This window comes from Panthera pardus, unplaced genomic scaffold (genome assembly GCF_024362965.1).
Source record: "Panthera pardus isolate Hobbes unplaced genomic scaffold, ASM2436296v1 HiC_scaffold_12, whole genome shotgun sequence".
NCBI lineage: Eukaryota > Metazoa > Chordata > Mammalia > Carnivora > Felidae > Panthera > Panthera pardus.
In genome coordinates this window covers 40,756,507-40,783,884 of record NW_026526677.1, presented here as the reverse complement: position 1 = coordinate 40,783,884, position 27,378 = coordinate 40,756,507, and the positions used below count along the sequence as shown (strand labels likewise).

General features: G+C 54.0%; 2 protein-coding genes and 1 long non-coding RNA gene across 5 annotated transcripts in view; 1 reads left to right on the top strand and 2 right to left on the bottom strand.

Moving 5' to 3' along the window:
* Positions 1-526: 526 nt before the first annotated feature.
* Positions 527-18,981, bottom strand: IGSF22 (immunoglobulin superfamily member 22). Its single transcript, XM_053899908.1, is given in 23 exon segments — positions 527-1,176; positions 2,426-2,755; positions 3,522-3,821; positions 4,563-4,755; positions 4,936-5,024; positions 5,476-5,772; positions 6,621-6,749; positions 6,960-7,133; positions 7,889-8,191; positions 9,275-9,521; positions 9,523-9,572; positions 9,747-9,888; positions 9,985-10,109; positions 10,856-11,140; positions 12,086-12,358; positions 13,000-13,162; positions 13,651-13,764; positions 14,544-14,718; positions 14,922-14,961; positions 15,043-15,142; positions 16,301-16,437; positions 16,665-16,796; positions 18,873-18,981. Coding segments are annotated over 23 exon segments (3,978 nt in total). The 3' UTR covers positions 527-1,105.
* LOC109271232 (uncharacterized) lies at positions 9,881-16,301 on the top strand. Its single transcript, XR_002081889.2, has 3 exons — positions 9,881-10,129; positions 15,470-15,582; positions 15,782-16,301. It is a non-coding gene; the product is annotated as an uncharacterized LOC109271232 (long non-coding RNA).
* A 3,735-nt stretch (positions 18,982-22,716) lies between the features above and the next one.
* The window catches only part of PTPN5 (protein tyrosine phosphatase non-receptor type 5), a 55,843-nt gene continuing 51,181 nt past the window's right edge, over positions 22,717-27,378 (bottom strand). For all 3 annotated transcript variants that reach the window (XM_019456502.2, XM_019456499.2, XM_019456501.2), the window contains 5 exons: positions 27,083-27,220; positions 26,481-26,591; positions 24,492-24,652; positions 24,287-24,400; positions 22,717-23,877 (listed from right to left, as the gene is read on the bottom strand). In XM_019456502.2, coding sequence (XP_019312047.1) covers positions 23,784-23,877; positions 24,287-24,400; positions 24,492-24,652; positions 26,481-26,591; positions 27,083-27,220 — 618 coding nt within the window. In that variant the 3' untranslated portion in view covers positions 22,717-23,783. The remainder of the gene's footprint in view (positions 23,878-24,286; positions 24,401-24,491; positions 24,653-26,480; positions 26,592-27,082; positions 27,221-27,378) is intronic.

Here is a 27,378-nt window from a genome sequence, read left to right as displayed (position 1 = left end):
ACGGACACCTAGCACCTTTGCTGACTCTTAGTGACCCAGTGCCCTCTACTGCTGCCCGCCTCCTCCCAGACCTACTGCCTGTTCCAAAATGATCCAGATTCCCTTCAAGTGTTTCCTCTCTCCTTGAACTCTGGGCTCCATTAAACAGTGGGGAGGAGTAAGATTAGATTAGTTGATTTGTACTTTAGATGGGAAGCTCTGGCAAAATAATGTGTCACCCTGTTCCAGGGGCATTTGCATCTTAATGGGCAATGCTCTGACCCAGAAGAAGAGAGGAAAGCCCTGGGTGGTGGTGAATATGCCATTAGTAAAAGGGTTGTAGAGTCGTGGGGACAGGATAGAGAAGGTTCAGCCCTGTCTGGGTGGTGGGTGAATTAGTGATTTTCAGACTAGGATTTTTACAGAGATACCTGGTGGGAGACAGGAAAAGGATAAGTAGAAGAGAGTGGCCCAGAGACAACCCCCCACCCCCCCATCCTTGTTTGGAGTCCAGTAGTTTCTTACAATTTTTTTTTAATGGGGAAGATTCTGCAGTAAAACCTAAGTATGAGACCTAGTGAGCTGGATGACCAATCGTTTCTAGCTTTGAGAAGCATTAATTCCCAAATACCAGGAACTCTAGACACTAAAGAAGCAAGGCCCTGATCCCTTCAAACCCCAGAACTCTTGAGGGCAGATCTACCTGGTTAAGAAGTGCTGGGGGGGGGGGTGAAGGGGGGAGGATAGGGAGAAGAATGAAGCCTATAAGATGCGTCCTCCCCTGCCCTGAGGGGAGGGGAGGGTGCAATGTCGCTGCAGAGGAGGGGAAGGCAAGCCAAGGCCCAGTCAAAAAGCGGCTGGTCACCCCCAATGCGGGTGGGTTTGGACTAAGCTCTGGGGGTGCGTGTCCTCTGTATCCCCATCCACTCCCAAGCCCATATCCTTGGTCCCTGCTCCATGCCAACCTCAGGAACAGGCAGGGGTGAGCTTAGTCAGTTTATTGTCCCATGACTTCACTGACAAGCACCAGGGAGCGAACTGGGCCGCCGTCACTGGGGACACACACAGGATAGGCCCAGAAACCACCTATAACAACATCCTCCTGATGCCTGGGCTGGGCCGGAGATCACATAAGGTGCTTGGACTTCTTCTGCAGACTCTCGGTGACTGACGCCAGAATTGACTTGTCATCCTTGTCTGAAAGAGCAAAGCAAGTATTTGTCAGTGTTGCTAGAGGGAAGGGAAACTTCAAATTATTGGACTTGCAGTTAAGGCCCCCGTCTCCCAAGGTCAGCTGGGCGTGTGGGGCCGAGAGCTGCCAGTTATTCAGAACTCAATATTTGCCAGGCATTGTGCCAGTCACTTCTGTGCGCTATCTCATTTAAGCCTCAAGACAGCCCCCAAGAAGTAGATGAGAAAACAGGCTCAGAGTGGTTTGCCAAGGTCACATGGCTGGACGGTGGTGGAGCCAGGGCCGTGGGCCCACGTGCTTACAACCAGAATTAAGCTGTCAGGGATTTCTCTAGCTGTGGAATGAAAGCTGGATGTCTCCCACAGTGCCTTCCCTGGCCCAGTTCTGTCACACAGTTCAGCAGCCGCCCTGGAGGCATCATCTCAGGGCCAGATACCTAGCCGAGTACTTGAGAGACAGAGCGACAGGATGTGGTCTTTCCCCGAGGAACGGGACTTACAGCAGGACACCAGAGGACCACCGCGGAGAGTTCAGGGAGCGGCAGAGGATGAGGCCGGAAAAGTAGATGTGGGGGACAGGGGAGACAGTGCGGGGAGCCTTGCTGCTTGGGGTTTCCTCCAGAAGATCATGGGAGAGTTAGGGAGTTTAAGTAAAAGGGAGCAGGGCAGGTCAGCTCTGCATTGGGAGAAGTCCTGCTACTAGCTGTGTGGTTGTGAAAAGAGTGTGTAGGAAGAGAAAACACTTCCCCTGCACGTACACACGTTGGGTAGAGGTGTGGCACACCTGTGCAGAGGAAGGGTCTCCACTAGGTTCCGTCCTCCCGGTGCTTCCCACCTGTCCTTATCCTACACCAGGAGCTTTCAATCTTGGTCGCACATCAGAATCACTTGTAAAATCTCGTAAACATAAAAATTCCTTCCAGAACCCCGCCACGGAGATTGTGCCTGGCCAGTCTGGGTTAGGCCCGATCACCAGTATCTTTTTCAAAGGCAAGTCTAGGCCCACTAAGGGTTGCAAACTACAGTCTACCGAGGGATTGCAAACTCCCAAGCCTGGAGGCTCCAGACATGTAACAAATGACATCGAGAGGATGGGGGAGAGGCACCGAGTACGGCCCGTTGGTGAAATGTTTACACCACCTGTTGGCAGAGTAAATGAAAAAATGCACCACGAGATGGCCATCTTGCGCCTCTGGCCCAGATGGGACGCAGGGCTGCCTCCCCGCCCCCAGGCGGGCTCTGCGGGTGCCCTCACCGTAGACCGTGAGCGCGCAGCTGCTGCGGTCCTTGCCCAGCTCGTTCTCCACCAGCACGCTGTACTCCCCACTGTCCTTGAGTGTGCAGGTGGGGATGACGATTGTGCACACCCCGCTGGTGGAGTTGTACCAGAACTTGGAGTTGGCCGTGATGTTGACGTCGCCCTTGTAGAGGGTCACCGTGGGCCGCGGGTTCCCAAGGAAGGCGCACGTCATGGTGCAGTCCTGGCCGCGCAGCACCGTGTGCGGCTTGAGCGGGATCAGGAAGCGCGGTGCGTGGCGCCAGTCCTTCTGCTCATACGGCTTCAGCTTGGCGCTCAGGTCCTCGACTGCGCGGGCGGGACGCGGTGGGCTGTGAGCGCGCCTGGGACCCCGGCCGATGCCCACCCGCTGAGAGCTCAAAGGCTCCCCGGAGCCCCCCCTGGCCCGGGCTACATTCCCACGCGCTCTCAACTTTGGGGCCCCCACCTTACGCCAGCACCCGAGGTTCCATTCGGCCACCCTCCCACTCCCTTGTCATTCCAGGGCTCCACTATCAAAACCCAGGGCGTGGGATTTCACGCTTTTCCAGACCCAGGGGTCCTAACTTCTTTCCAGCTGCCAGCTTCCTGGCCGAGCTGTTAACTCCCATCCGAGCTTTTGCAGCATCAGGTCAGCCTCCGTGGTCTCTGCTAGTCTCCATTTAGCTCTTCATTTCCAGTTTCCTGACGCTATCCCTACCCCTAACCCCTTCCCTCCAGGGTTCCTGGACATCATCCCCAGCCCTCATCCCCGTGACCCATTGGCTCAGGGGACCACGTCTCAGCTCTAAACAGCCGGCCCGCCCCTGTCATCCCCGTCCCCAAGGGCACCCCCACCTCCACTGTCATCCCCACCCCCAAGGGCGCCCCCCACCTCCACCCCCTCAGAGTACGTACAAGGTAGTTCCTCCTCTAGGCTTCTGGATCACTACTTCTCTTCCCAGCATCCCTGACGTTAGCCTTTTCTGCCTCAGTGGTTCTCAGATTTTACCTCAAACCCCGGGTACCCCTGGCAATCCCCATGTCATCCCTGCCATCAGGGATATAACCCAAACCCCAGAGTTTCCTGACTCACTCTTGTCCTTGACGATGAGCCAGGTATCCTTGGAGTCGAGTGGGTCACTGTCACCAATTTCGTTCCGGGCCACTACTCGGAAGTAGTACTTCCTGCCAGGGAGTAACCCAGTCACCGTGTACTTGTTGCTGAAGACGCGCTCCGCTGCTGTGAACCAGGTGGGGCTGCTGGCATCCCGCTTCATGATGACATAGTGGGCCTCACTATCTTCCTGCACGTCAGGGCTGTGGTTCCAGGTCAGAGTCACTGTGTTGGGGACCTCCTCAAACAGCTGTAGGTTTGTGGGCGGCCGCGGAAAATCTGGAACAACCACAAGGTCCAACAGCCACCCTTGGGGGCCTGAAGAATTATGCCCCACCACAGCCACCTGCCAAGCCCCATGTAAGATGAGACGGGGAATGTCCCTTCTTTGAGTCTCAGGCCGCTGGTATTTTTTGGAGTCAGAAAGAACTATTTCTGAGGCATAGCTCTGCCATTTACCAGCCCTGTGAACTTGGGCAAGTTACTTATCTTTTTTTGAGACCTGTTTCCTTGTTTGCAGAATAGGGCTTACAATAACTATCACAGAAATGCTGAGTAAAGTGCTTGGCACATAGTAACTATTCAATAAAAGTTTATCCCTTCATCCCTTGGGAGTTTAAGGCTTTATTATAAAGCTTCTAGCCCTCACTACTATGAGGCCACTGCAATTATTAATGGACTAATTTCCATCTATCCCTCCTGATTCCCACTCATTTTCTGCTCTCTCTCTGCCATCCATCCTCTGCAAATGCCTCAAAGCTCATCAGATATGCGTGCGGAAACTGAAACAAGGATTTGGTCCTAGTTCAATGCCTCTAGGGCTTCAGGGCATTGAGAAAAAGCGGAAAGAAACCTCCCCATTAAGGCAAAGGCCAATAAAGTCTTGTTTTGTGGTGCCAGACAAGACTTCACTACCTTAAGGCCTGGCTTGGCAGTGATAGGAACTCGAGCAGCAGTGGGGAGTTATATTTTGGAGTGTGTGCAAGGATACCTCCCCAAGGCCTCTGCCTACTGTCATACCTGCCACACGCACGTGGATGTCATAGGATGCCTCTCCAAACTCATTCTGGAGCAAGATGCGGTACACCCCTGAATCAGAGCGCTTGGTGCTGTTGATGAGGAACTGAGAATGGTTTTTGCCCTTGGTGATGGTTTCCCTGCCCTTGGTGGGGATGCCGTCTTTCTGCCAGATCACGTTAGGTGGTGGTGAGCCCTGTGTGGTGACAGAAGATGGCACTGGGGTCACCGAGGTGATATTTGGGGCTCCCACTGTTGAGAAGTCTCCTGCCAGGCTCTAGTGCCAGGGTTCTGGCGAGGGGCCGAGACAGAGACTCTGATAGCTACAGCAGCCATCTTGGTGGGCATCTGGGGGCCAGGATCTGGAACAACTCACAGAGAAGGCAGCATGGATGCAGAGGGCTGTCCCAGCACGAACCACCATGTGACTCTTCAGTCGGGCACTGAGGTCAAACTTGGGGGCAGCTGAGAGGGAAGAGACCAAGGTGGGGCCGTGGACCTCTCTCTCTCTGGAAGACTCAGCTTTAAACCTCCCCATCCAGAGCCTTTCCCAACCTCTCCTCCATGCTCTTGTTAGAGCCCATACAGACCATTAGCAGCCCCAACACTGTGAAGCATTTATTTGTCCCTCGTCTGTCTTCCCCTATTAGTATGTAGGACTCTAGGGCAGGTCCTGTGTCTTAGTTGTTTCTGTATTTCCAACACCCCTCTTGGCACACAGTAGATACTATTTAGCATACAATGAGTGGGGTTTTTTTGGTGGGGGCGGGTCACGCCTGGCTCTGTCCAGGCACAAGTATGGACGACTTCTTGCCCATAGCATCACCCAGTTTTCCCCTGTGGGATGAGGTCCTAGGGAAGAAGGTATGGAGCTGGGATGTTGAGGCCTAAACCCCAGCTCTCTCTGCGTCCTCACCTGGTGGTGGCATGGCACGAACCCCCTCATCCAGTTCCACAGGCTCCCCAACCCCAGCCTCATTCACAGCCCGGATTCGGAAGAAGTATTTCTGCCTCTCGGTGAGGCCTCCCACTGTGTAGCAGGTGCCTGAGATGGGGATCTTTGTGCACTTGGACCACTCCTTAGTGTCTTCAGCCCGCATCTCAAGGATGTAGCCAGAAGGTGGGTCTCCCTCTGCAGGCTCCCGCCAGGCCAGGGAGATACTGGAGTTGGAGGAATCAGACACGTGCAGACCCTGCACCAGGCCTGGGGGCTCTGGGTGGCAGAGACATCGAGTCGGCCTCCCAACTCATCCGTACTCATCCCCGTGCCCCTTCCCACACCCGGTACCCCTAAAACCTAGCTGTCAGCACTTCTTCCTCTGACACCCAGTTCACACCTTCAAGGCCAACCTTGCGCACTCAACAACCTCCAAGTTCAATTCTCTCGCCGGCTCAACACTTTCACCCTTGAAGTCACTACCCTCCAAATTCAACATACCCTACAGCCTCAATTTCCTTCTATTCTATTTTTTTTTAAGGTTATTTATTTTGAGAGAGACAGAGACAGCAAGAGCAGGGGGGAGGCAGAGAGAGAGAATCCCAAACAGGCCCCGCGCTGTCAGCCGTGGGACCCCACGCAGGGCTCGAACTCATGAACCGTGAGATCATGACCCGAGCCCAAACCGAGAGTCAGTCACTCAACTGATGGAGCCACCCAGGCGCCCCATCAGTTTCCTTGTGTTCTAAACTCCGCCCTAATTTAGCCCAACCATCTCCACCGCCTCCATTCGTGTGTGGTACCCCCATCTCATCTCCCAAACTCAGCCCCCTCCCGACCATCCACACTATACTATCCCCCTACCCAATCCTCAGACCTGCCTCTATCACCTCGCCTAACCAGAAATGCTCAAAGTTTGATAACTTTTTTCCCACCCTGCCCAATCTTTATTTGTTGGTTTTCTCTTATGTGTGAATCCTGTCCCTCTATTAGGCTGGCAGCTCCCACAGAGTGGAGACTGTGTGGAGGGGTCATCCTGTTAGGCTTTCCCAGAGAAGAAGTCGGCTGTCTACCTTGCATCAGATAATTCTACTACGTGCTGGGGTTTGGCACCCCATACTCACTGACGGGGTCCTTGGCTACCACTGAGTTGGATGCCATACTGGGCTGTCCAGGGCCTGCCTTATTCACAGCTATAACTCGGAATTCATATTCTGTGTCTTCCAGGAGACCATCCACAGTGCACTTGGTATCTGAAATGGGAGTTTGAGGGGTCCTGAGGCCAGGGGGTCCATGAGATGGGAGACCATAGGGTGAGAGGGCATGGATTAGGGGGTGGCGGGATGCTGTGAAAATCCTCAAAGGAGTTGGGGAACAGAGTATGTTCAGGGCAGTAGAAGTACACAGGTCCACCCAGCAGAGCCTCTCTTGGTCCTCCTGGGCCTCTCTCCCTAGGACCTCACCTTGGATGGGGTCCTTGTTGACCGGCACCCAGAGGCTACTGCCTTTCTTCCTCCGCTCCACAATGTAGCCGAGCACTGGGGCTCCCCCATCCTGGGTAGGGGCATTCCAAGTGATGGTCATGCTGTCTTTGGTCACATCAGTCACTTGAGGCTGGGAGGCAAGACCAGGGGGCTCTGTGGGAGACAGAGGGCAGAGGTTAGGAGGGGGAGCATGTAGACATTTCCCACCCCATGTTGATCTCTGGCTCCCTCCTTAAAAAAACAAAACAAAACAAAACAAAACAAAACACCTTAAACCAATGATTCTTAACTAATGTCTGGGTTTTACCTCCAGAGAGTTTAATGTAATTGGCCCGGGGAGTGGAAGCCAGGCATGAGCATGTTTTTAAAGACATCAGGTGATTCTGTGGAGCCCAGATTGAGAATCGCCAACTTGGTTCTTTCGACCCTTGTCATCCCCAAAGCCACAGTTCCTAATGTACTGTCTTGACACATGGACACATGGAGACTAGTTGGGAGGGGTGTTGCCAGAGGTTAATTATCTTTCATAATTCAAATACCCATGTTGTCAAGGGGCTTCTTTGGGGGAAAAGTTAGAACAGATTCAAGGTTATCTCTAAAGTAACACTACTCTCACTTGAATTTGGGGTGATTTCTGGAATGGAGAAACAAGTGGAGTCATTTCCCTGCAATTGAATGCAGTTCTGGACATACACACGGGGGGTGTCTTGTGCATGTGATCTGACTGGGAAAAGTAGAGAATTCCTACCCAAGATAATGTTCTGCTCATACTCTGGATTCCATCTGTCTCATCGGATAGCCACAGAGATGACCCCACAGAATTCCCCACAGACTAGCCTCCCTCACTGGCCGAAGGCCTCCATCCCGACCCTTGAGTTTCCCACTAAGCACAGGGCTATCTCACTGACCAATGGGATTTCCTGCAAACACTTCATCTGTTTCCAGAGGGTCGCTCACTCCTTCTGAATTAACCGCCAGGATACGAAACTGGTAGGCTTTTCCCTCTTCTACCTTGTTGGTGGCAAATTTCGTGAGTTTGCTGTCCACTTCGCCTATCTTAATCCAGGACTTCTTGCCGACCATCCTCCGTTCCACTATGAACTGGGTCACAGGCCGCCCACCATTGTCTTTGGGGGCCTTCCACTTCATGTGCACACAATTACCCGAGAGTTCCAGAAATTCCACCCGGCCCTGGGGAGGTTTCGGACGGTCTGAGGACAGAAGAGAGCATCACAACAGGGACCAGGAAGGCTTTATCCCACTTGCCAGAGGTCCACCAAACTGGGGCATAGATTTCCCTCGCCCTTCTCTGTGTTCGCTGTGCCTCCTTGTAAGACTTGCCCAAAGGGTTTGATCTTTGGCCACCTGAGACTCTCACTTGCCTAGGAATAGGTGGACTGGGGACCCGGGGAGCCCCTGTCTCAGCTGATTCACCCCTTGTCCCCTTCCACACAAGATCTCCCCCTCCTCGCAGCTTCCAGAACTCCAGTGCTTTGTGATATTATAGTTTATCTTATGTTATTACACGTTGGCCAGTTTTCATCCCTTTTGGGTTGAGAAACAGCTGGAATACTTCCATCCCTGTATCCTCAGAGCCGAGAACACAGAAGAGGGGTTCAGTCATGCTGCTGAATTGAGTCAAAACCCAAACCTTCTCACTCCACAGCTTGATGGCATGGGCGTGTGTGTGTGTGTGTGTGTGTGTGTGTGTGTGTGCATGTTGACCATGAGCTCACTAAGGTCAGCTCTTCATCTCTTGTATTCCAACCCATCCCCAACCCCATTCCTACCCGATTCCATCTTTCCAGCTTCATTTTGTCCTCAACCCCATTCACCCACCCTCACTTCATGTCACTTCCAACCCCAAAACTCCCGCACCAACCCCGCTTCTATCCCTAAATGCCCCTCTTTCACTTCATTTCTACCTTATTTCCAACCATGTCCTCATCTCCAAGTCAGTAACACTGGAAGGTCTGCTATGTGCTGTGCGCCCTGCTATGTGCTTTAAATTCACTTGAAATAGATACTAAAAACAAAACTCCTGACACAACAACAAAAACCAAAACCAGCCCCAAATCACCCCATGGCAAATGAGAAACGGAGGCTTCAATAGGTTCATCCGCTTGCCCAAGGCCACCTAGTGAGGAACTTAGAAAGCGGGCTTCTGGTGCAAAGCCAGCACTCAGATGCCATTCTCAACCGCCAACTCCAGCTGCCATCCCCAGCCTGCCTCCCGCCCTGAGCGCAGAGCAGCAGATGACCTCAGCTCAGCCCAGCGGGGGGCCAGCCCTCACCCAGCACGCTGAGGTGCAGAGTGGCTGTGGCTGTGCCGTAGTCATTCTTGAGCTTGAGCAGAACGAGGCCACTGTCCTCACGCACGCAGTTGGAGATGGTGAGCAGCGCCTGGTCTTCCCCGCGCTCCATGGACACACGTTCCTCTTCTGTCACCTCCATGCCGTCCTTGTACCACGTCACTTTGGGCAGTGGCTTCGCCCGGAAGGGCACCTTGATGTTTGCCGTGTGGCCCACCTTCACAGTCACGGGTGTGCGCGGCCAGCGCCTCCAGCACCAACGGGTCGATGGTAGGTGGATCTGCCGGGGGGGGGGGGGGGGGGGGGGGGCGGCGGTAGGGCAGGCTCGCCCGGAAGGTGTGGGGGGTGGGGCGATGAGGGGTGGAGGAGATCCCATGGGGGTGGGGGAGGAGCCCTGAGCACGTGGGCTGGCCCGGAGGGGTTGAGTCTTGCCTACTGAGGGCAGCGACCTTACCTGCAATGAATACGGAGGCCTCGCTCTCTGCGCCCTTGGCCCGGAAGGTGTACTTGCCCTCGTGCTCCGGGCCCATATTGGGGAAGATGAGCTTGTGCACTGCACCCTGCTTCACGATCTGCACGCCGGGCAAGTCCGTGATCTGGGGGGGCGAGGGGCAAGGGGCGGCCATGAGTTCGAATGTATGGCCAGTCCACCCCTTCCTCCTTGGCCCCCTTCTCTAGCCCTTGCCTCGGACCTCCTTGCCATCCTTCAGCCACACGCCCTCCACCTTCTCGTCGTTCAGCACCACGCACAGTTCAGCTGGGCTCCCGGTGGCCGCATGCACGTCGGACATCCCGCTCTTCACCGTGGCCAGACGCTCTGGGGGAGAAAGGGAGCAGGTGCTGGGTGAAAGGAACTCACGTGAAAATGGCTGGTGGTGATGGCCATGGGAAGGGGCTGGGGTGCCATGTCTGTCAAAATAATTTATGATGAGCAGGAGATTTGGAAATGGTCAATGGGCGATAGGAGAATGGTCAGGGAGGGAACTGGAGCAAGTAGGTGGGAGGTTGGGGAAAAGTCCAATTAGCATTGGGAAATGGGTAATGGGGGCCTGCTCATCGGAAGATGGTCACTGGGGACTTGAGATGCTCAGTTGAAGAAGGAGAATAGATGGTGGGAATGTAGATGGGTAGAGGAGTTGGGATGGTTAGTTGGGGTTATGCTAGACTGTGGGATGCCCAGGGTTTTTAGGAGTTGAGGGTGGTCAGGGTCAGTGGGGACCGATCAGGATTAGTGAGCAGGGGCTGGTCAAGGTCAAGGAGGATCGGATGATCAGGGCTGCTGGGGATGGTCAGAGTCTGGAAGTGAAGGATGGATAAAGTCAAGGGATTTTGGATAGGGTTCCAGACATGGGGTATGACCAGGGTCTAGGAGGTAAAGATGTTCAGGGCCTGGGAGGTCAGAGAGGGTCAGAATTTGGTAGATGGGGGTGATTAGACTGGGAAGTAGAAACTGACCGTGATTTGAGGAGGCTGGAGTCAGTAGGGGGCTGATCAGTGTCCATGGCAGGGAACCGCCAGGACTGGGGGGATTGGTCAGTGGGAGCTAACAGGGTGAGCACGTACCCTCCACGGTGACCAAGGCAGTACTGTAGTATTCAGTGGGGTCTCCGTCCTGCATGGCCACCACGGTGTACTCGCCACTGTCACTGAGCTGTGCGTCCTCAATGACCAGCTCTGCTCGCTTGCCCTCATGGCTCATGCTGTACTTGGTGCTGCGCTCCAGCAGCTGCCCATCCTTCTTCCAGTACAACGTCACGTCCTTGGAGGTCAGCTCACACTCAAGGCATGCACGGCTCCTCTCTTTCACACGTACGTTCTTTAGGGTTCTCACAAACTTGATGGGGATGCCTGTGGACAGATAGACTGGGATCTGCATCCAACCCCCTACATCCCTTTCTGCAGCTACATGCTGCCCTACTCCTCTTTTTGGTCCCAGAAACACAGGGACTTGTGGCATTGAATGTGTTTGTGTGCAACACGTGACCCACAGAGGTAACCGGCAGAGAGAGTCCCAGCTCTGCCCCTTACTTGCTGACTGTATGCAATGCATTCACTCTCTGAGTCTCAGTTTCTTCATATGTAAAATGGGATAACAGTTTACCCCCTCACAGCACTGCAGTCAGTATCTCTAGTGGCCCTTTGGAACTCCAGCCATAATTGCATTGTCTTTCTGGTGTCTGGGCCTTTATACACCTGCTGTTCCCTCTGCTGAGAATTTCCTGTCTTCATCCCCATTTGCTGAAATATGAACTCCTTTTGGTTCTTGGTAAAACTTGGCCATCACCTCATCACATCCTTTCTGACATCACTAAGTGGTGCTCCTTCTTTGGGTGCCCACAGCCTCTGTGTCTCCCACCACCACAGCCATGATGATTCCACGTTACAGGAGTCAAGTGCGGTTCCCACGTGTGACATGCCTCACGTGTAACTCTCCAAACGAATTCTAATGTAGGAATGCAAGTGGTTAACAGTGATGTGCTATAACACATAAGGTTAGAGCCGGAAAGGCTAATAATTTCCTGACCCATGATCTCCCAGCTGGTAATAAGACCCCAGTCTTGACTCCTTGCTTAAGAACTTATGTTCCAAGTCCATTTGGTGCCTCCCCCACTACACTAGGAGTTAGTGGAGGAGAGAACCCTCTGTCTTTCTAGAACCCATCACAGGGCTTTGCAAGGAGAGATGGATGGATGGATGGATGGATGGGTGGATGGGTGGATAGATGGATGACTGCCCGCATGGAGGTGGCTGTGGCATGAGGCCCACCCCTCAAGCTCTGGCCCAACCACTCACGGTCAATAGTGAGCTGGGCTTTCTGTACCAGGTCCCCCGCCTCAGCAGAGAACTCGCCGGCATCGCTGAGTCTGGCATCCTTAATTTTAAGTGTGTGGGTCAGACCATCCTCAGACACTGTGATTTCATACTTTTCATCCCTCTTCAGCTCCTTCCCATTGAACTTCCACACAAAGTTGGGCACTTTCTTGGAGAGGCGGATCTCAAAAACAGCTGTCTGGCGCTCTGTCACCTTCATTGGTGTCATCTCTCCCAAGAACTTCAGCGGCTCATCTGTGGAAGAGTTGGAGGGGCAGTCGTTGGGCTGCAGCCCTGGTCCCTCCTGAGGGGTGGGGTGACAGAGGGGACATGAAGACTCAGGGGTCACTGGCCTCCTGTAGCCCACAACTGGGGAAAGCATCCTTCCTTTTGGTCTGCTTGTGAATCCTGGAGTCCCCTCCCATGATGGTCATATGGTCTCCTCCCCAGTAACGTTAACACAGCAATTTTAAAAGGTACCTATGTAGTTTCAGATATGTGCCAGGCACTCTTCCAGCCAGTGTGCACATAGGATGCATCTAATTCCCATATAGATAGATTTTACTATGATTTCTCATTTTACATATGGGGAAACTGAGGCAAGCAGAAGTGAAATAACTTGTCCCAAATCACAAGCTTCTAAGCGACAGAAGCTGGGATCTGAACCCCAGCAGTCTAACTCTGGAGACTGTGTACTTAACCATGATGCTACACTGCCCCATGGCACTTACTGTCTCATTCTCTCCCTTGTGCCCCATGTCTCCCTCCTCCGTTAATGTCCATCCCCATGCAGTCCTCTCCTGCATGGCCCCACCGTCCTCTCTCCCACATCCCTGGCAATTCCTCCCCTGATCTGACTGCATCCTCCTTGTTCCCCCTCATGCCCACATTCATACCCAGCACTGTGAGCTCTGCTCTCATCTTCTTGTCACCCACGGACAGGCTGTAGGTTCCTGCGTCGTTCATGTTCACATTGGTAATAACCAGCATGTACTTGGTGCCTATCTGCTTCGCATCATACTTGCCTAGGGAGTACTGGATCCTCAGTGGCTCATTATCCTGTCTCATGAAATGGGTAGAAAAGCTGAGGGAGGAGTTTAGGAGGCTTCCAGAGGTCCCCATTCCCCAAGGCCAGCCTGAGCTGGAGGGTACAATGTCTGCCTCTCTAAGATCCTCAGACACACCAGAGGCCCCCGAGATCTCTTTAGCCACATCATCTAGCTAAGCGGGACCCTGGGTCCCTGCCTCCCTTGAGACCTGAACTCTTAATGTTATCTTCAGGACTACCTAACTCATCCTTTTCAGATGGGTAGACTGAGGCATGGAGAAAGGAAAGTAAGTATCTCAAATCAAACAGCAAAGTGATGAAACAGCTAAGAATAGAGCCCAGCTCCCAGTCAGTTTCAGTCATCCCAGGAGGCATCATCCTCTTGCTGGAATAGAAGAGGGACCTGGTTGACAGATAATGAGAGTGTCTGTGAAGGGAGGAGGTGCAGAGAGGAAATGATATTGCAAGGGCAAGCCCTGCCGAGGTGTCCCCTCCCCACCTTCATCCATATCATCTTGACATTGGGGTCCTTCAGCTCCATGATGCAGTCAAAGACCACAGTGGTGTCAATCTTGGTCTCTATGTCTTCCAGGGGCTTCAGAATCCGGATGGTCTGTGAGATTGTGATAATAAAATGGCGGGTGTCAGGGACATCTGGGGCCTGCCCAGTCTGTTAACCCAATTCTGGAGGAGCTCCTTAAAGTTTTGGGGAGAAATGACTAGGCTGATTGGACAGCTGTGCCTCCCCCAACCTCCTGTCACTGCCTGCCTGCAAGATTTAGGGGCAGACAGATATGATGGACCATGAGAAAGGAACTCCATTCATGGAATAGTCACCATGGACCATGAGAAAGGAACTCCATTCATGGAATAGTCACCATGGACCATGAGAAAGGAACTCCATTCATGGAATAGTCACCATGGACCATGAGAAAGGAACTCCATTCATGGAATAGTCACCATGGACCATGAGAAAGGAACTCCATTCATGGAATAGTCACCATGTACCTGGACCCATTACCTAAGTCCTCTAATTCCAGTGTAGATGCTCAATAATTGTGAGTCGGTTGAGTGAATGCATGATGACAACACAAAAACATATGAAAGAGGAAAGTAGAAATTTCATTTTGCAAATGAGAAACTGAGGGGCAGTTCACACAGTTAATAAGGCAGTAGAACTGGGACTTGAACCCAGGTCTATCCTACTCCAAAGTCTATGCAAACACATTTGGGGGTAGTGGGGAGAGAAGTAGAGATCCTTTCTTGCTCTTGCCTTTGAGCATGTGTGGACAGGGTGGAGAGACCTTGCCACTGGGAGACACACAGGCACCAGCACTTTCGGAGAGACCCAGACCCCTGCCTGCAGACCCCTGCCCCTCTATGGTCACTGACCTCCACCTCCACTTTCTTCATCTCTTTGAGCTTCTTGAGCAGCCCCCGGAAATCAGTGAAACCATACTCCATGCAGACCTTCTCAAAGTCCTTCTTGGGTACCTTGGACAAAATCTCCAGCATCTCTTTCTCACCTATCCCCTTCTTCTGCTTCTTCTTGGGAGCAGGGAGTCCCCTGGGAGGGGGTGGGTACCAAGCATGGGCTCAGCACCTCCCTCTGAAGGCAGAGGGAGGCCCTCCTAACCTTGAGATTCCCTTCCCTAATTCATGGGTTCTTGGAGCCTGGGCCATTAACTCAGGGCCCCAAAGGCCTTTGAGAAGTTCTGGCCTGGAGGGTGGAGGGACAGTACCCTGGGGAGAGGAGCCTCCCAGCCTCACCTCTTCTTCAACATCTTTTTGAAATCCATTTTTTCATGACCTGAAGACAGAAAAGGGGACAGGGTCAGGCAGAGGAGTCTGATCCCTACGAAGAAAGACCAGGAAGAGGGAGCTGGCTCACCTTCTGTCACCAGCAAGGACACAGTGTAGATGGCATCTGCATGGTCATTGCTTGCAATGCACTTGTAGTTGTCAGAGTCATCGGAGGTCAGTGGCTCCAGCTGGATCAGAGTCAAGCCATTAGTGGGGGAGTGAGGAGGACCCCAGGGAGACTTTCTGTGAGGAGGGAAAGGAGGGCATTTTTGGGGGGGAGGGGGAGTGGGACTGAGTGTGGGTATATGTGTGGAGGACTGAGCAGCCTCTATGATGTGGAGGTTCCAGGTAGCCATCAGTGTGAGTGTGTGTGTTTGTAGCCTGATTCTTCACAGGATTCTCCCTCTTGGCTGTGAGCTAGACGACAGGGATTTCCTCTGAGTTGTAACTGTGTGCAGTTTCTGCCACTAGGCTGAGTGTTCCTTCCTTTAACACATATTTACTCCTTGGTACAGGTGCCGGACTGAGCCTGAGGAAACCGGTGAATTAGGCTGAGGAAACTGGTGAATGGTGGTATCTGCAACATGGCACTCACAGCCCAGTGGGGTCTCAGAATGAAAGAATTTGTGTAAGGGGTGGCCAGTAGGGGGACCTTGGGGCAGCCTGTGTGTACTATGTGGGGCTAAGGGTCCAGTAATGGGGCCACTGGGAGAAGGAACGTTCTGTATGCTGGGGAGAGGGGAGGCTTTTTGCCCTTCACAATGGTATGTCCTCGCAGGACCAATTGGGACACGTTTCCCCATGACCCATCTCTCCTTTTCCTCAAGGGTCTGGAACCAGAGGTTGCAGAAGCCGGTTAGATCTAAGGATGATCAGCCCTTGGCCAGAGTCTTCTAGAAGTGTCCCCTGAAGAGCCCAGGAACCCTGACCTTCACCCCTTCGCTAGGATCAGTTCCTCCCTTGGTGCCTGGCCACCCCGATTTAACCTGGTTCCACCCACTACGGCCACGTCCCCTTCTAGCCACGCCCATAGCCTTGGCCTCCCTTCCCTTTTGGCTCTCTCACCTTCTGGAAGAGATGGGTCTCCTGCCCCTCCTTGGCTTTGCCCTAGCTCTGCTTCGCCTCACCCCTAATTTTGGTCTCCTGCCCACTCTAGCAACGCCCCAGCTCCTGATTCGGCCTCTCTTATCCTGCCCCTCCTCTAGGGCAATGACAGCTTCTTTCCCCATGGCCCTTCTTGGTTCGTTCAGTTGTGGCTCTCTTGTCCGTGATGGGGCCGGCGGCATGCCCTGGGGTCCCTGCCTCTGGCCTCGGCCTAACTGGCTCTCTGGCTCGGGTCCCCGCACCTTCAGCACGTGCTCCTTGTTGATGCTGTCATAGAACATCTTGGCCGACTCCTTGATGGGGATGCCGCTCTCTCTTTTCCAGGAGATGTTGGGTTTGGGGTTCCCCTGCACCCGGGCTCGGAACACAGCTTTATCCCCTGCAGTGGGCACGGGACACAAGTTCACCTCTTAGCCTCCAGGTCGGACCTTGGGACCCTGCCTCCTCCCAGGGGTCTCATGTCCACCCCGGCAGGGGAGCGCCCCTGGGCCTGGGGCCACCAGTGTTTGCATTACTGGGGGACAGTGGGGTCGTGGTGCTGATTGGGGCACCGGGAGAAGAACAGAAAGCAGCCAGGGGCTTGGGGACACACGGGGAGCGACACACCCTCGGGCGCGGTGACCGGGTGAGGCTTCTCCACAAACTCGGGGACGCTCTCGCCTGCAGGGATGTCAGTACTCCGAGTCACCAAGCTGAAGAACTCTACAGTGCTCGAGGACTTCCTTGTCACGACTTCCTCTGTGGTGACAGGCGAGAGGTCAGAATGGGCCCGAGACTGGAGGATTGACCTTTTCTTGAGGGGACGGTGGAGCATTTTAGGGCCGCGCGGGGACTTTGGCCAGAAAAGGAGGACCTTTCGTCAGTCGGTCGTTGTGTTATGGCACGTTTCAGCCACCAGGGGGAGCGACCTCCTCTTCCAGGCCTCTGGTCAATCACGTTTATCGGGCCACGTTACCGGGTCCCAATTGTTTTCTTTTTCTTTTTTCCCAACCTTTTTCTTTTTTAAAAAGGAGATTTATTTTGATGGGGGTTTCTTGGCCTCTTGGGCTTCTCTCCTGGAAATCCTAGTCCCCCAGCAGCCTTAAGAGGGGCCCGGTGGCTTAGTTGAATTCTGCTGCCTGCCTTCCCCTAGCCCTTCTGCGGTTTAGCATTCATTGCTATGGGAGCAGCAGTGATTCTTGAGCGAGGGACAGGAAACATTCCCAGCCCAGAGGGGCTATGGGTGGGAATCACCTTATCTGAGAGAGCATATTCAATGCAGTAATGTCATTTTATGTTTGGAAAATGAAAAGTTTTTTCAGTATAAACTACAGACCGTCTTGGTGGCTAGTGAGCTGACAGTTAAAAACAATTTCTCTGATTCACAGAGCGCGTTCCTTTTGTCAGGAACCATGCTAAACACAGTTCGGAGGTTATGTTATTTAATCCTCACAATACTCCAGCGAAGTAGGTGCTTTTATTATCCCCACTGGCCTGAAGGACTGAGATGAGAAAAACGTGTTCCGACGCACTTTTAAGTAGCCATCAGAAGGGTCAAACAAGCAGGGTGCAGGCTGCCCATAACCTGCAGATGTTTAATGTCTACAATGGTCAAACAAAAAGTAGCCCTACATCTAAAAAATGAGAGATTTCACATAAAAATTCACATTTCTGGATTCTCAATATGGAGCTCATACCCCCCATATGGCAACGATCGGGGGCAGTGAATCGCGGCTGCCCCTTGAGGTGGGGGATGTCCTCGGCAGTTCACTTCGGTCTTTTTTTCTGCATTTATATTCCGTGCCTGGACACTGCTGGCCAGTGGTTTTAAACTCTGGCTACATGCTAGAATCTCTGGAGAGCTTGAAAAAGAGACACACACACACACACACACACACACACACACACCCATACACCTGATTTAGCAGCTGGGTGAGACTTATGTATCACTATTTTTTTTTCATTCCCCTTCCTTGCTCCCCGCTACACGAAGCCAATCGAATATGCAGCCGGGGTTGAGAATCACTGCTATCATCACGTAAGTTTGCAACTTCTGGTCTTGAGCCCCAGCTGTTCCACTTGCCTGGCCTCACTGACCAGGAGGGGTTGGGATAGAGTGTTCATCTGGCCCTGACCTCTGTGCACGAGGACTTTGAGGGACTCTGTCCCTCCAGGACTTTGAGGGAGGGGGGCAGTGACTGGGAGGGGATATTGGATACTTTGGCCTCTGGCCATCTTTTAATCTCTTTTCACTAGAGACATGACTGAAACAATCTGTTCTGCTCTGAGACCATTTCTCAGCTTTCCCTTAGATCTGTTTTCCCCCAAGTCCGGTCCCCAAGGGTTGAGAGCCTGGAAGCTTAGGTCACTTGTTTATGTCTTCATCCTCTCCACTGGCAGCTCCAAATCTCCTATTTCTGAAGTGGAGCAGGGTCAGCATTACTCACATCTAGATAAGGTAGCTACTTCCCTAGCTTCCTCCATGTCTGAAATTCTGCCATCAGAGATACATCCATTTGCTTCGGGCTCTGATCTCCTCAAGCAATTAAGTTCATCAATCACTCACACACATGCATGTGACTGACTTTCCTAAGCTGTTTTCCTGGAGATCGGATCTATGGGTAAGCATCCCACTGGCTGAAGCTTTATCAAAGTACAGATTAGAAGCACAGGTTAGGAGAGGGTTGTCCTTTGTATATTAGGCTCCCGAGGGGCCCAGAACTCATAACGGCTGAGCGCCCACCCCCGCCCCTCACCCCGTTGCCGCCCAGAGGCTGGATGTGGAGAAAGAAAGGCTGCCCTTTCCCGATTTCTCCTCCCATCCACTCTACTTGCCTCCCACGATCCTGGTTGTCTGGGAGAAGGTCTGCACGTGGGTGGTGGAGCTGGAGAACTCCATGGACACGTGCTCCTGCAGCATCTGCTCATGGTGAATGGTCGTCATGGTGACAGCAGGCGTGGGCACTCACCTGGGAGGACCAGGGAGAGGATGAGGCCATGAAGGAAGGGCCTAGGAGGGAGATCCAGAGTTGCTCTTCTGTGTGTGTGTGTGTGTGTGTGTGTGTGTGTGTGGCGGGGGGGAAGACACGGGGCAGGTGAACACAAGGGGAGACGACTGTGCACAGGAGAGAATGAGGAGAAGTAGGGCAGCAAGCTTCTCTCCGGCCTCTCTTTTCTTCCCATTGTATCTCACCTTCCCAGGCTGGTTACAAGGACCAGTGGGCCTGTCACCCACCGAGTAATCGCAAACCATTCCAAGTTCTCAGGGGGAGAGAATGTAGGGCTGAGATTTACCCAGGGGGAGCTGGGGATTCGTATTCATAGCTACATGGAACTAGGGAGGCAGTGCTAGCTGTCTCATCAGGAGGCAATGAAGTCAGACCTAAGAAGGAACTTCCTGACTAAGCCATACTACAGTGGGCCTTGGAAGGAAGCTGGGGATTTTCCTCCTGTGCCCTGGGGACCCCTGGCATCATTGGAATGCTAAGACGGATAGATGAGAGTGTGTGTCTGCAGCCCTGCTTTCACTTGTGACTCCATAAAGACAGAGGCTGAGGTTTTCTTTCATTTTTTTTTCTTTAAAAAAAAATGAGTAATTCGATCTCATCGTTAATAAGTGAAACAACATCCACATCCATATGAAGAGGCTCCCTCCTGAGCCCCCATCTCCCGGCCCTCCCCCAACACGAACCACCCGTGGTCGCTCAGCTCCTTCTGGAGCTCCTTCATGCAGAGACACGTATGTTTTTGTCCTCGTCCCCTCTTTACACTTCAGGTACACACTATTCACTATTCCGCCCTTTCTCTTTCACTGAATCCATCGTGGAGATCTCTCCGTATCGGTTCATGAGGGCTTTCCTCGTTCTAACAACTACACAGTATTTCCAAGAATGGATGTTCCTACCATTTTTGTTTAACCAGCACGGCAGTTTTCCACCTACACTTTGTGTGTGAGGAAACTGATGTCTGCGAGAAATAACCTGTCCAAGGTCACTCAGCCTGGAATCCCGGCCTCCTGATTCCCAGTCCACTGCCCTTCTGAAAAGGGCCTTGTTCTGGGCAGGAAGTTTGAGGCTAAACTTTATCTCCCCCACCCCCCGTATCTCTGCCTGGCCTATTTCCACCTCTGAGTTCTGAGACTGTCACCAGCTAGACCCCAAGAGCTGACCTTTACTGCTCACCTGCTTGGTTCCACTGACCTTTGTCCCACATTCTTCCTTAAACTCTTCTTTCTTTATTTTTAATACGAAATTTATTGTCAAATTGGTTTCCATACAACACCCAGTGTTCATCCCAACAGGTGCCCTCCTCAATGCCCATCACCCACCCACCCTCCCCTCCCTCCCACCCCCCATCAACCCTCAGTTTATTCTGTTTTTAAGAGTCTCTTATGGTTTGCCTCCCTCCCTCTCTCTTTTTTTTTTCTCCCCTTCCCCCATGGTCTTCTGTTAAGTTTCTCAGGATCCACATAAGGGTGAAAACATATGGTATCTTTCTCCGTATGACTTATTTCCAGCTTATCTCTTAACTCAGGCAAAAGACCTGCGGGGCAAAATATCCTGTGATGGAAACTGAAACAACCCCAAGCAGTAACAACTGCCTGGACAGGAGCTGTGGTGGCCCAGACCACCCAGACCAGTTTAAGCTTAACACCTACCCTGACTCACACCTGTGCAGATGGACCCTGGCGTGGCCTACAGTTACCTTTACCTCCTCATGATACTAAAATCTCCACCCAACGAGCCTCAGCCTCATTTACGTAACATACAATGTACGTATGGGGATGTTTCCTTAAGGAACAGGCGTTGACCTTCTGCTCGCCTGTGCATGCAACATGGCTCCCCATCTAAATGTTCATCCTAAATAAAAGAAACCTACTCACCCTCGTTCAGGGAGTCATGACTTTGGAAGATTTTCCCCACGATCTCATTTGCTGCAAATAAAGTTTCCTTCGTGCGATTACCCACCTGTAGTTTCTACCTGGGACCCCCCCTTCCTCCCCCCCCCCGCCGCCCCAAGGAGCGAACTCACACGAGTTAGCTTACTCTGGCTGTCCTCTCTGGGCTCCGAAGGTAGCAGGTTCTGCACCCTTCTTGAAGAAAGAGGGGAGCCTTACCTTGAGGAAAGAGGGGAGCCTTACCTTTGCGTGACCTGTCCCTCCTAACCCTTGAATGCTGTGTCCAGGGCTTTGGGGGTGCAGCTACGCCTGGGCTGTAGGTGGGCAAGTCTCCTTCTTTTGTCCCAACAGTGGAGTCACCGGTCCCTTAAATATCTGGCCCCTTGGGGGCGATCCCTTACTGAGCCTCCACAGCTGCCCCAGCTAGATTGGCACGCTGCTCTGCTGGGGGAGGGGACGGGGGAAGTAAGGCTGGAGCCAAGGCTGGAGGAAATGCTGGGGACCAGGCGTGTGGGCAGGAGACTGAGGGTGGTGGTCCAGGCTTACTTTTCCTGTTCTCTTTCGCCAGAGGTTTTGGTTCTCACTGCTGGTGGGCGGGACCTCGCTGAGCTGAGGGGCTCAGGGTAGCGTGTGTGTGCGCACACGCACATACATACACATATGTACATGTGTGAACAGTCCAGTGGGGCCGGAGTCAGGGAAGTCTGCCACTTCGCATACATCCAGGGGGCACCGTTCATGTTGGACTCTATGTGTGGTGCCTGCATGGCTTTAAGTGGCCTCACAGGGCCACCCTGGAGGAGGAGATAGACATGTTAGCTCCCCTCCCCCTTCCCACTCCTATAGCTCAATCCTTCTCTAACCCAGGTAGAGGGTAAGAGGGCCTACCCTCCTGTTGGAGGGTGGCTGGAGAGCATGCCCATCCCCCGCTCTGGGACCTGCATCCCAGCTGTTCAAAGCCCCTCCCCGTTCTTTCCTTATTGTCTGCACGCTTGGGACAGTCTACCAACACACATGAGGTTCTGGTGCTTTGTAAGGACTCACTGGTCGGTCAGCAGCCCTGCCCTGGATCCTCCCATGCCCTGGAGTGACCCCCGCCTGCCAGCAGCAGCATCACGGCTACTTTTGCTGCATCCCTGAGGGCAGGGGTAAGAATAGAGCAGGAGTGTCCGGGTGGCTCAGGATCTGGGCCCTAGGGCAGAGTCCCTGGGCGCTTTGGGGGGGAGGCTACTGTCAGCCCAGGCCTTATAAGGGAAACGTCCAGGTTGCAGCTGCTATTGGGACCTGTAGGGCTGATGGGATAAGTGGGCTGGCCAACAGGGAGGAGCCTGGGTGTGACCTGAAAGTCTCCCTGCCCGAGCCTTGGCCTCTCTGGCCCATCTGTCGGAGCTGGTGGTCTTCCAGACACTTTGCCTTCTCTGGAAGCCTCCCATACCTGCCCTTGAGGCTCCTCATGGTCCAGGCCTCCTGGATGGGTTGGAGGTGAGGGTGCAGGAGACCCTGCCAAAATCAAATGGATTTGGCCCATACTTCCAATCTCCACGGGGGGCACTAGGGAGCTGGAGGGTGTGCCTCTGCGTGTGTGTGTGTGTGTGTGTGTGTGTGTGTGTGTTGTGTGAGCGTGTGTGTGTAGAGGGTGCACAGAGACCAGGCGCTAGGGACCTTGAGTGTGTGTGTGTGTGTGTGTGTGTGTGTGTGTGTGTGTGTGTGTGTAGAGGATGCACAAAGACCGGATTACAGGGAGGCAGGGAGGGGAGAGGCAATTATACGGACGCAGGAGGCTAGTTTTGCTCAAAATGCTCCGTTTATTGCTCTATTCAATGACCACGAGCAAATTATAAAAAGACACCAAATGTCTCTGTCTGCCGTGGAATAAATATTTAAAGTCAGCAATAAAAACACGTGGCTCCAAGATAACACATGTTGCCAAGAGTCATGCACGCCCGACTGACGGGCTCTCAACACACGCATGGACACAGGAACACACGCAGAGCTACACGCAGCGAGACTTCTGGGAAGGCTTTCCCACGGTGACACAGAAAAGTGTTCCACACGGATCTGGGGCCCAGACCCCACCCCACCCTCAGAGCTCCCCCTTCTCCCACCCCCCACCAGGGCTCAGGTCCTCTGGGTTCACAGCCCCCCTCCGTCCCCTGCTTCCTCAATGCCTCACAGGCTGGTCACTGCCTCCTGAAGGCATCTGACACCAAGAGGTCATCCTGGCTGTGATACTCACCCCACCCCAACCCAGAGACCTCTCGCCCAGCTGAGATCTCTCGGCCCATTCCTCAGGCGCTCCCCATCCCGAGCTCAGTAACTGGGGCAAAATGCAATCTGCCGGGTGGGAAGTGGGGGTGGGGGCCCAGGGCAGGCGCCTCTGCCTGGGCTACTGTGGGGCTGGAGCTCATCACCCCTTTCCCCGGGCCGAGGAGACACAGTGTCCGGTACAGACAGCAGAGATGGACGGACAGACAGACACGCTACAGCGGGACGCTTGCGGCACAGAAACGTTTTGGATCAAGTAGCAATGGAACTATCATTAAAAACTGAGGCCCCAGGTCTGCATGGCATGGGTCAGGCCCCGGGACCCCAGGCCTGGCCTGGCACATCCCTCTCCCACCCTGCCCCAGTCCCCAGTATGTACAGTAGGAAGAGCTATGTTCTGGAGCAGGGGCCAGGCCAAGGCTGCCGGAGGAGGGAGGAGGAAGGAACGACTAGAGAGAAGGAAGCAGGAGGGGCAGGGACAGGGGGCAGGCGGGGACCCGAGGCAGGGCCCCACATGGAACCGGGGCGGAGGGCCCAGACTCAGGTTGGGCGGTGCCCAGAGGAACCTTGGGGCAGGAGCGCAGTCACTCTGGGGACTGGCGTGACAGCTGCTTCTCGTAGAGGCTCATGACATGGTGTACAAACTGGTATTGCTCACATGTCTGGATCATGCCGCCCCTGCGGGCAGAGATGCACAGCGGAGACGGGATGGTTGAGAGACGACGGGCCGCGGGAGGGTGCCCCCAAACCCACGACTGCCTATCATTCGCGAGGGGCCTGGTCTTTGTGTAGCGCGGAGGGGTCAACCCTTGCCAGCCACGTCCCTCTGCTCCTTCCTGTCCCGCCCAGCTCTGGCGCACACAGCAGGGACAGAGAGGACATGCCCCACCACCCCTCCCCCCTCCCCAGCTGGGTTCCTTTCCCCTCCTCATCTGGCCAGCAGCTGTCTGGATCCAGCTCCTCTCCCCATCTGTGTCCTCCACTCCCTATCCACCAGCACGTCCATGTGCCGTGGGTCCTCCTGCCCCGCACCCCACGTGTGCCTCAGTCTCTCCCCATGCGCCCCCACCCCCATGCACGGGCTGACCTGTCCTGACGGAGCTGGCACGTGGTCTTAAGGATGTCCACCACTCCCTCCTGCCGCAGCTGCTGGCAGCAGATGCTGGTGGCGATGAAGCAGCCCGTCCTCCCAATCCCTGCACTGAGGGCAGAGGGGACGCTGGGGTAAGGAACGGACCGGCGTGGGGAGCAGGGATGCTGCGCTGCCCTGGTGGGTGGCTGGGAGGACCCACCTGCAGTGGACGACGATGGGGGCGCAGCGGGGCCCCTCCTGCCGGGCGGCCTCCTCCACCTCCCGCACCAGGTGCAGGAGTGGGGGGGCCCGGTCTGGGGTCTTCTGGTCGGGCCAGGACGTGAACCAGTAATGCTTCAGGCCTCGCTCTTCGGTCCCGCTCTGTCCAGGAGACAGAGACCCACCCCAGATACATGTGAACTCTTAGAGTCCCCAACGCAGCCCAAAGTTGGGAAGGGAGCAGCGAGAACACAGTGGGGAGACCCCGGCGTGGGACCCACGGCCTCTGCCACCTACACCATGCTGCTCGTACTGCTCAGTGGCATCAGAGACCCACAGCCAGCTTGGTAGTGGAAGCTGCTCAGTGACAACTGGTCTTCCCTCGTCCGTTCTGCCCCAACAACTCCAGGGTCCTCCAAGAGAGGCAGAGAGTCCCTCTCCGATCCGCTCCTGTCCTCTGCTCCCTTAAACAGCTGGGTCACCCCTCAGTCTCATGACCAGGAGCCTGGGGGCTCTCCTGCTCACGTCACTATGCTTCGCCTGCCACCACCCCCAAGTCTTGTCAGTGTTCTTGCCTCTCCACCAGCTCCACCTCCACTTTGCCCTTTATCGTGTCTCCACCGTCTCTCCCTCCCCCCTGACTGCTTTATCCCCACAGTGGCCAAACGTGGTCCGTGTGCAGCACAGATCTGGACACGCTGCTCTCCTGCTCAGAACTCTCCAACAGCCCTTGTTGCTCTCCGAATAAAACCCACTCTCCTTAGTCTTCAGTCTGGCAAATGAGACACACCGTATAGGATCTAGCCCTCCAAGCCCGTCTCCTATCCCTGAACACGAGTAGTACTCAATCTGGAGTGCTCCTGCACTCCAGATGGTTTGTACATAAAACCTCTGCTGTGCGCGTGCACACACACACACACACACACACACACACACACACACACACAGCTATTCCATCTTCCGTGCCTTTCTTTTTAACTTTTTTCTCTGCCTGGAATGTTTTCTCCCTTGTTTGCTCCTAGTCAACTCCTACTCATCCTGCAAACTCCATTCAGCACCACCACTTCCACGAAGCCCTCCCTGAACACCTGGCTAATGGAGTGGCCTTCTTCTATGTTCTTGCCAATCTCTAGCCTGGTACTTACCATTAGGGGTGCTCCTTTAGGAGAGAGTCCAGGCTTTGGACAGTCTGTGTTCCCAGTACCCACCCAGAACCAGGCATAGGGAGGCTTCTTGTAGAGACTCATGGACTCATGGACAAAAGTAAATACTTCCCATGGCAGTGTGACAATGAGGCGGCCCTCACCTCACCTCAGCCTCTCTTTCTGGGGAAGCAGAAAGCTTCCTGGTACTTGGCTCACCTCTCCCAGCCTTTGGGGTTATTACATTGGGCTCTACCCAATCCAGAGGATTCCAGAGGAACAATCTCCTCTCTTATGCTGAGCCTAGAAGAAGCACCACTTCAGAGTGGGAGGATACCTCCCCCCACTCTTTTGGGCTGTTTTGTATTGCTCATATTTAGTATGTCTTCCTTTTTTTTTTTTTTTTTTCCCTTTTTGTGTAACCATGACTTTCCTGTGCAACCCAAACGCAGCAAGAAGTGTCTGCCCTCTGGTGGACAGATTGAATACTACAGGATCTCAAAGTTCTAACGGACCTTCAATTCTAAGGACTGCAGGTTGTTTGGAGATCTCTTACCCAGGCAGTTCTGGACTTGAGTGTATCTGAAGCAGAGTTGGAAGGCATCATGAATGACAGTGTAGACAGAGAGAGAGCCCAAGAGCATAAAATACAACTGATATCTGGTCCTGCCTCTGGCCCCCAAGTCCATTCACCCCTCCCTCATCCCTGTTTATCAGTACATCCTGAGAGTGACAGAGGCCTGGATTTCAGCTACAGACCCCGTTATCTGTGGAGGCCCCCAGTCATGGCCCTGTCCCCCATCCTCACAGTCCGGCCCAGTCCGGCCCAGCCCAGTCCCTGGCCTCACCCTGAGGGAGATGAGTCGCAGCCGGTAATCCTCGGTATGAATGACTTTCTGCACAGTGATCTCCACTCCGTCGTACATCACCTGCTCCTCCGGCCAATACTCAGTGCACTTCTGCAGGGGCCCAGACCAGGCTGCAATACACTCCCAGTTCCCCACCCGGTTTCCCCAGTGCCCCACCAGGGCCAGCAGGGCAAGATATAAAAGGACAACAGGTTCGCAGTTAGACGGCAGTTCAAACCTCAGCTTCATAACCTGTATGTTACTTCCCTTTTTTGAGCCTCAGTTTCCTCATCTGGAAACCCGAAGTGATGCCTACTCTGAAGCACTCTAGTGGGGATTCGATTAAATGGGCTACTATGGGTAAAGAAGTAGCCGGAGTGGGCCCCAGCGGGCAGGGAGGCAGGACCCGATCAGAGCATAAGCCGGGCAGGTGGAGAGGGCAGGGCCTGGACTTAACCTCGCTCAGCCTCCCATTTCCTCCCCTTGGCAGTGGCGTGAACACTACCACCCTCACGAGACTGTTGTAAGGATTCATACGGAAACAAGATGCTTAGCCGAGGGCACAAAGCAGCAGACGCCTGGCAGCAGCATGGGGTGCTTACCTCATTCATCTCCTCGATGTTGGTGATCATGACGATGATGGGTGTCTGCTCCTGCCACACCATGCGCCAGAAGTCGCTGACCGTGCTGACGATGGGTCCCTGCGTGGCAATGTACACCTTCTCCTCCCCACCGTAGCCCTGTGGCCAGCCAAGTCCAGGCTATCAGGGTCGGATGCAGCGCTCCCTGGGCCCAGTCCCCACACTCAGGCCCTTCCCGGGGGGCTGGCAGGAGCCACGCTGGCTTAAGGGCAAGCCTGGAGGTCAGATCCTGTTGGCTTGGGCCTCCCTTTCAGGGA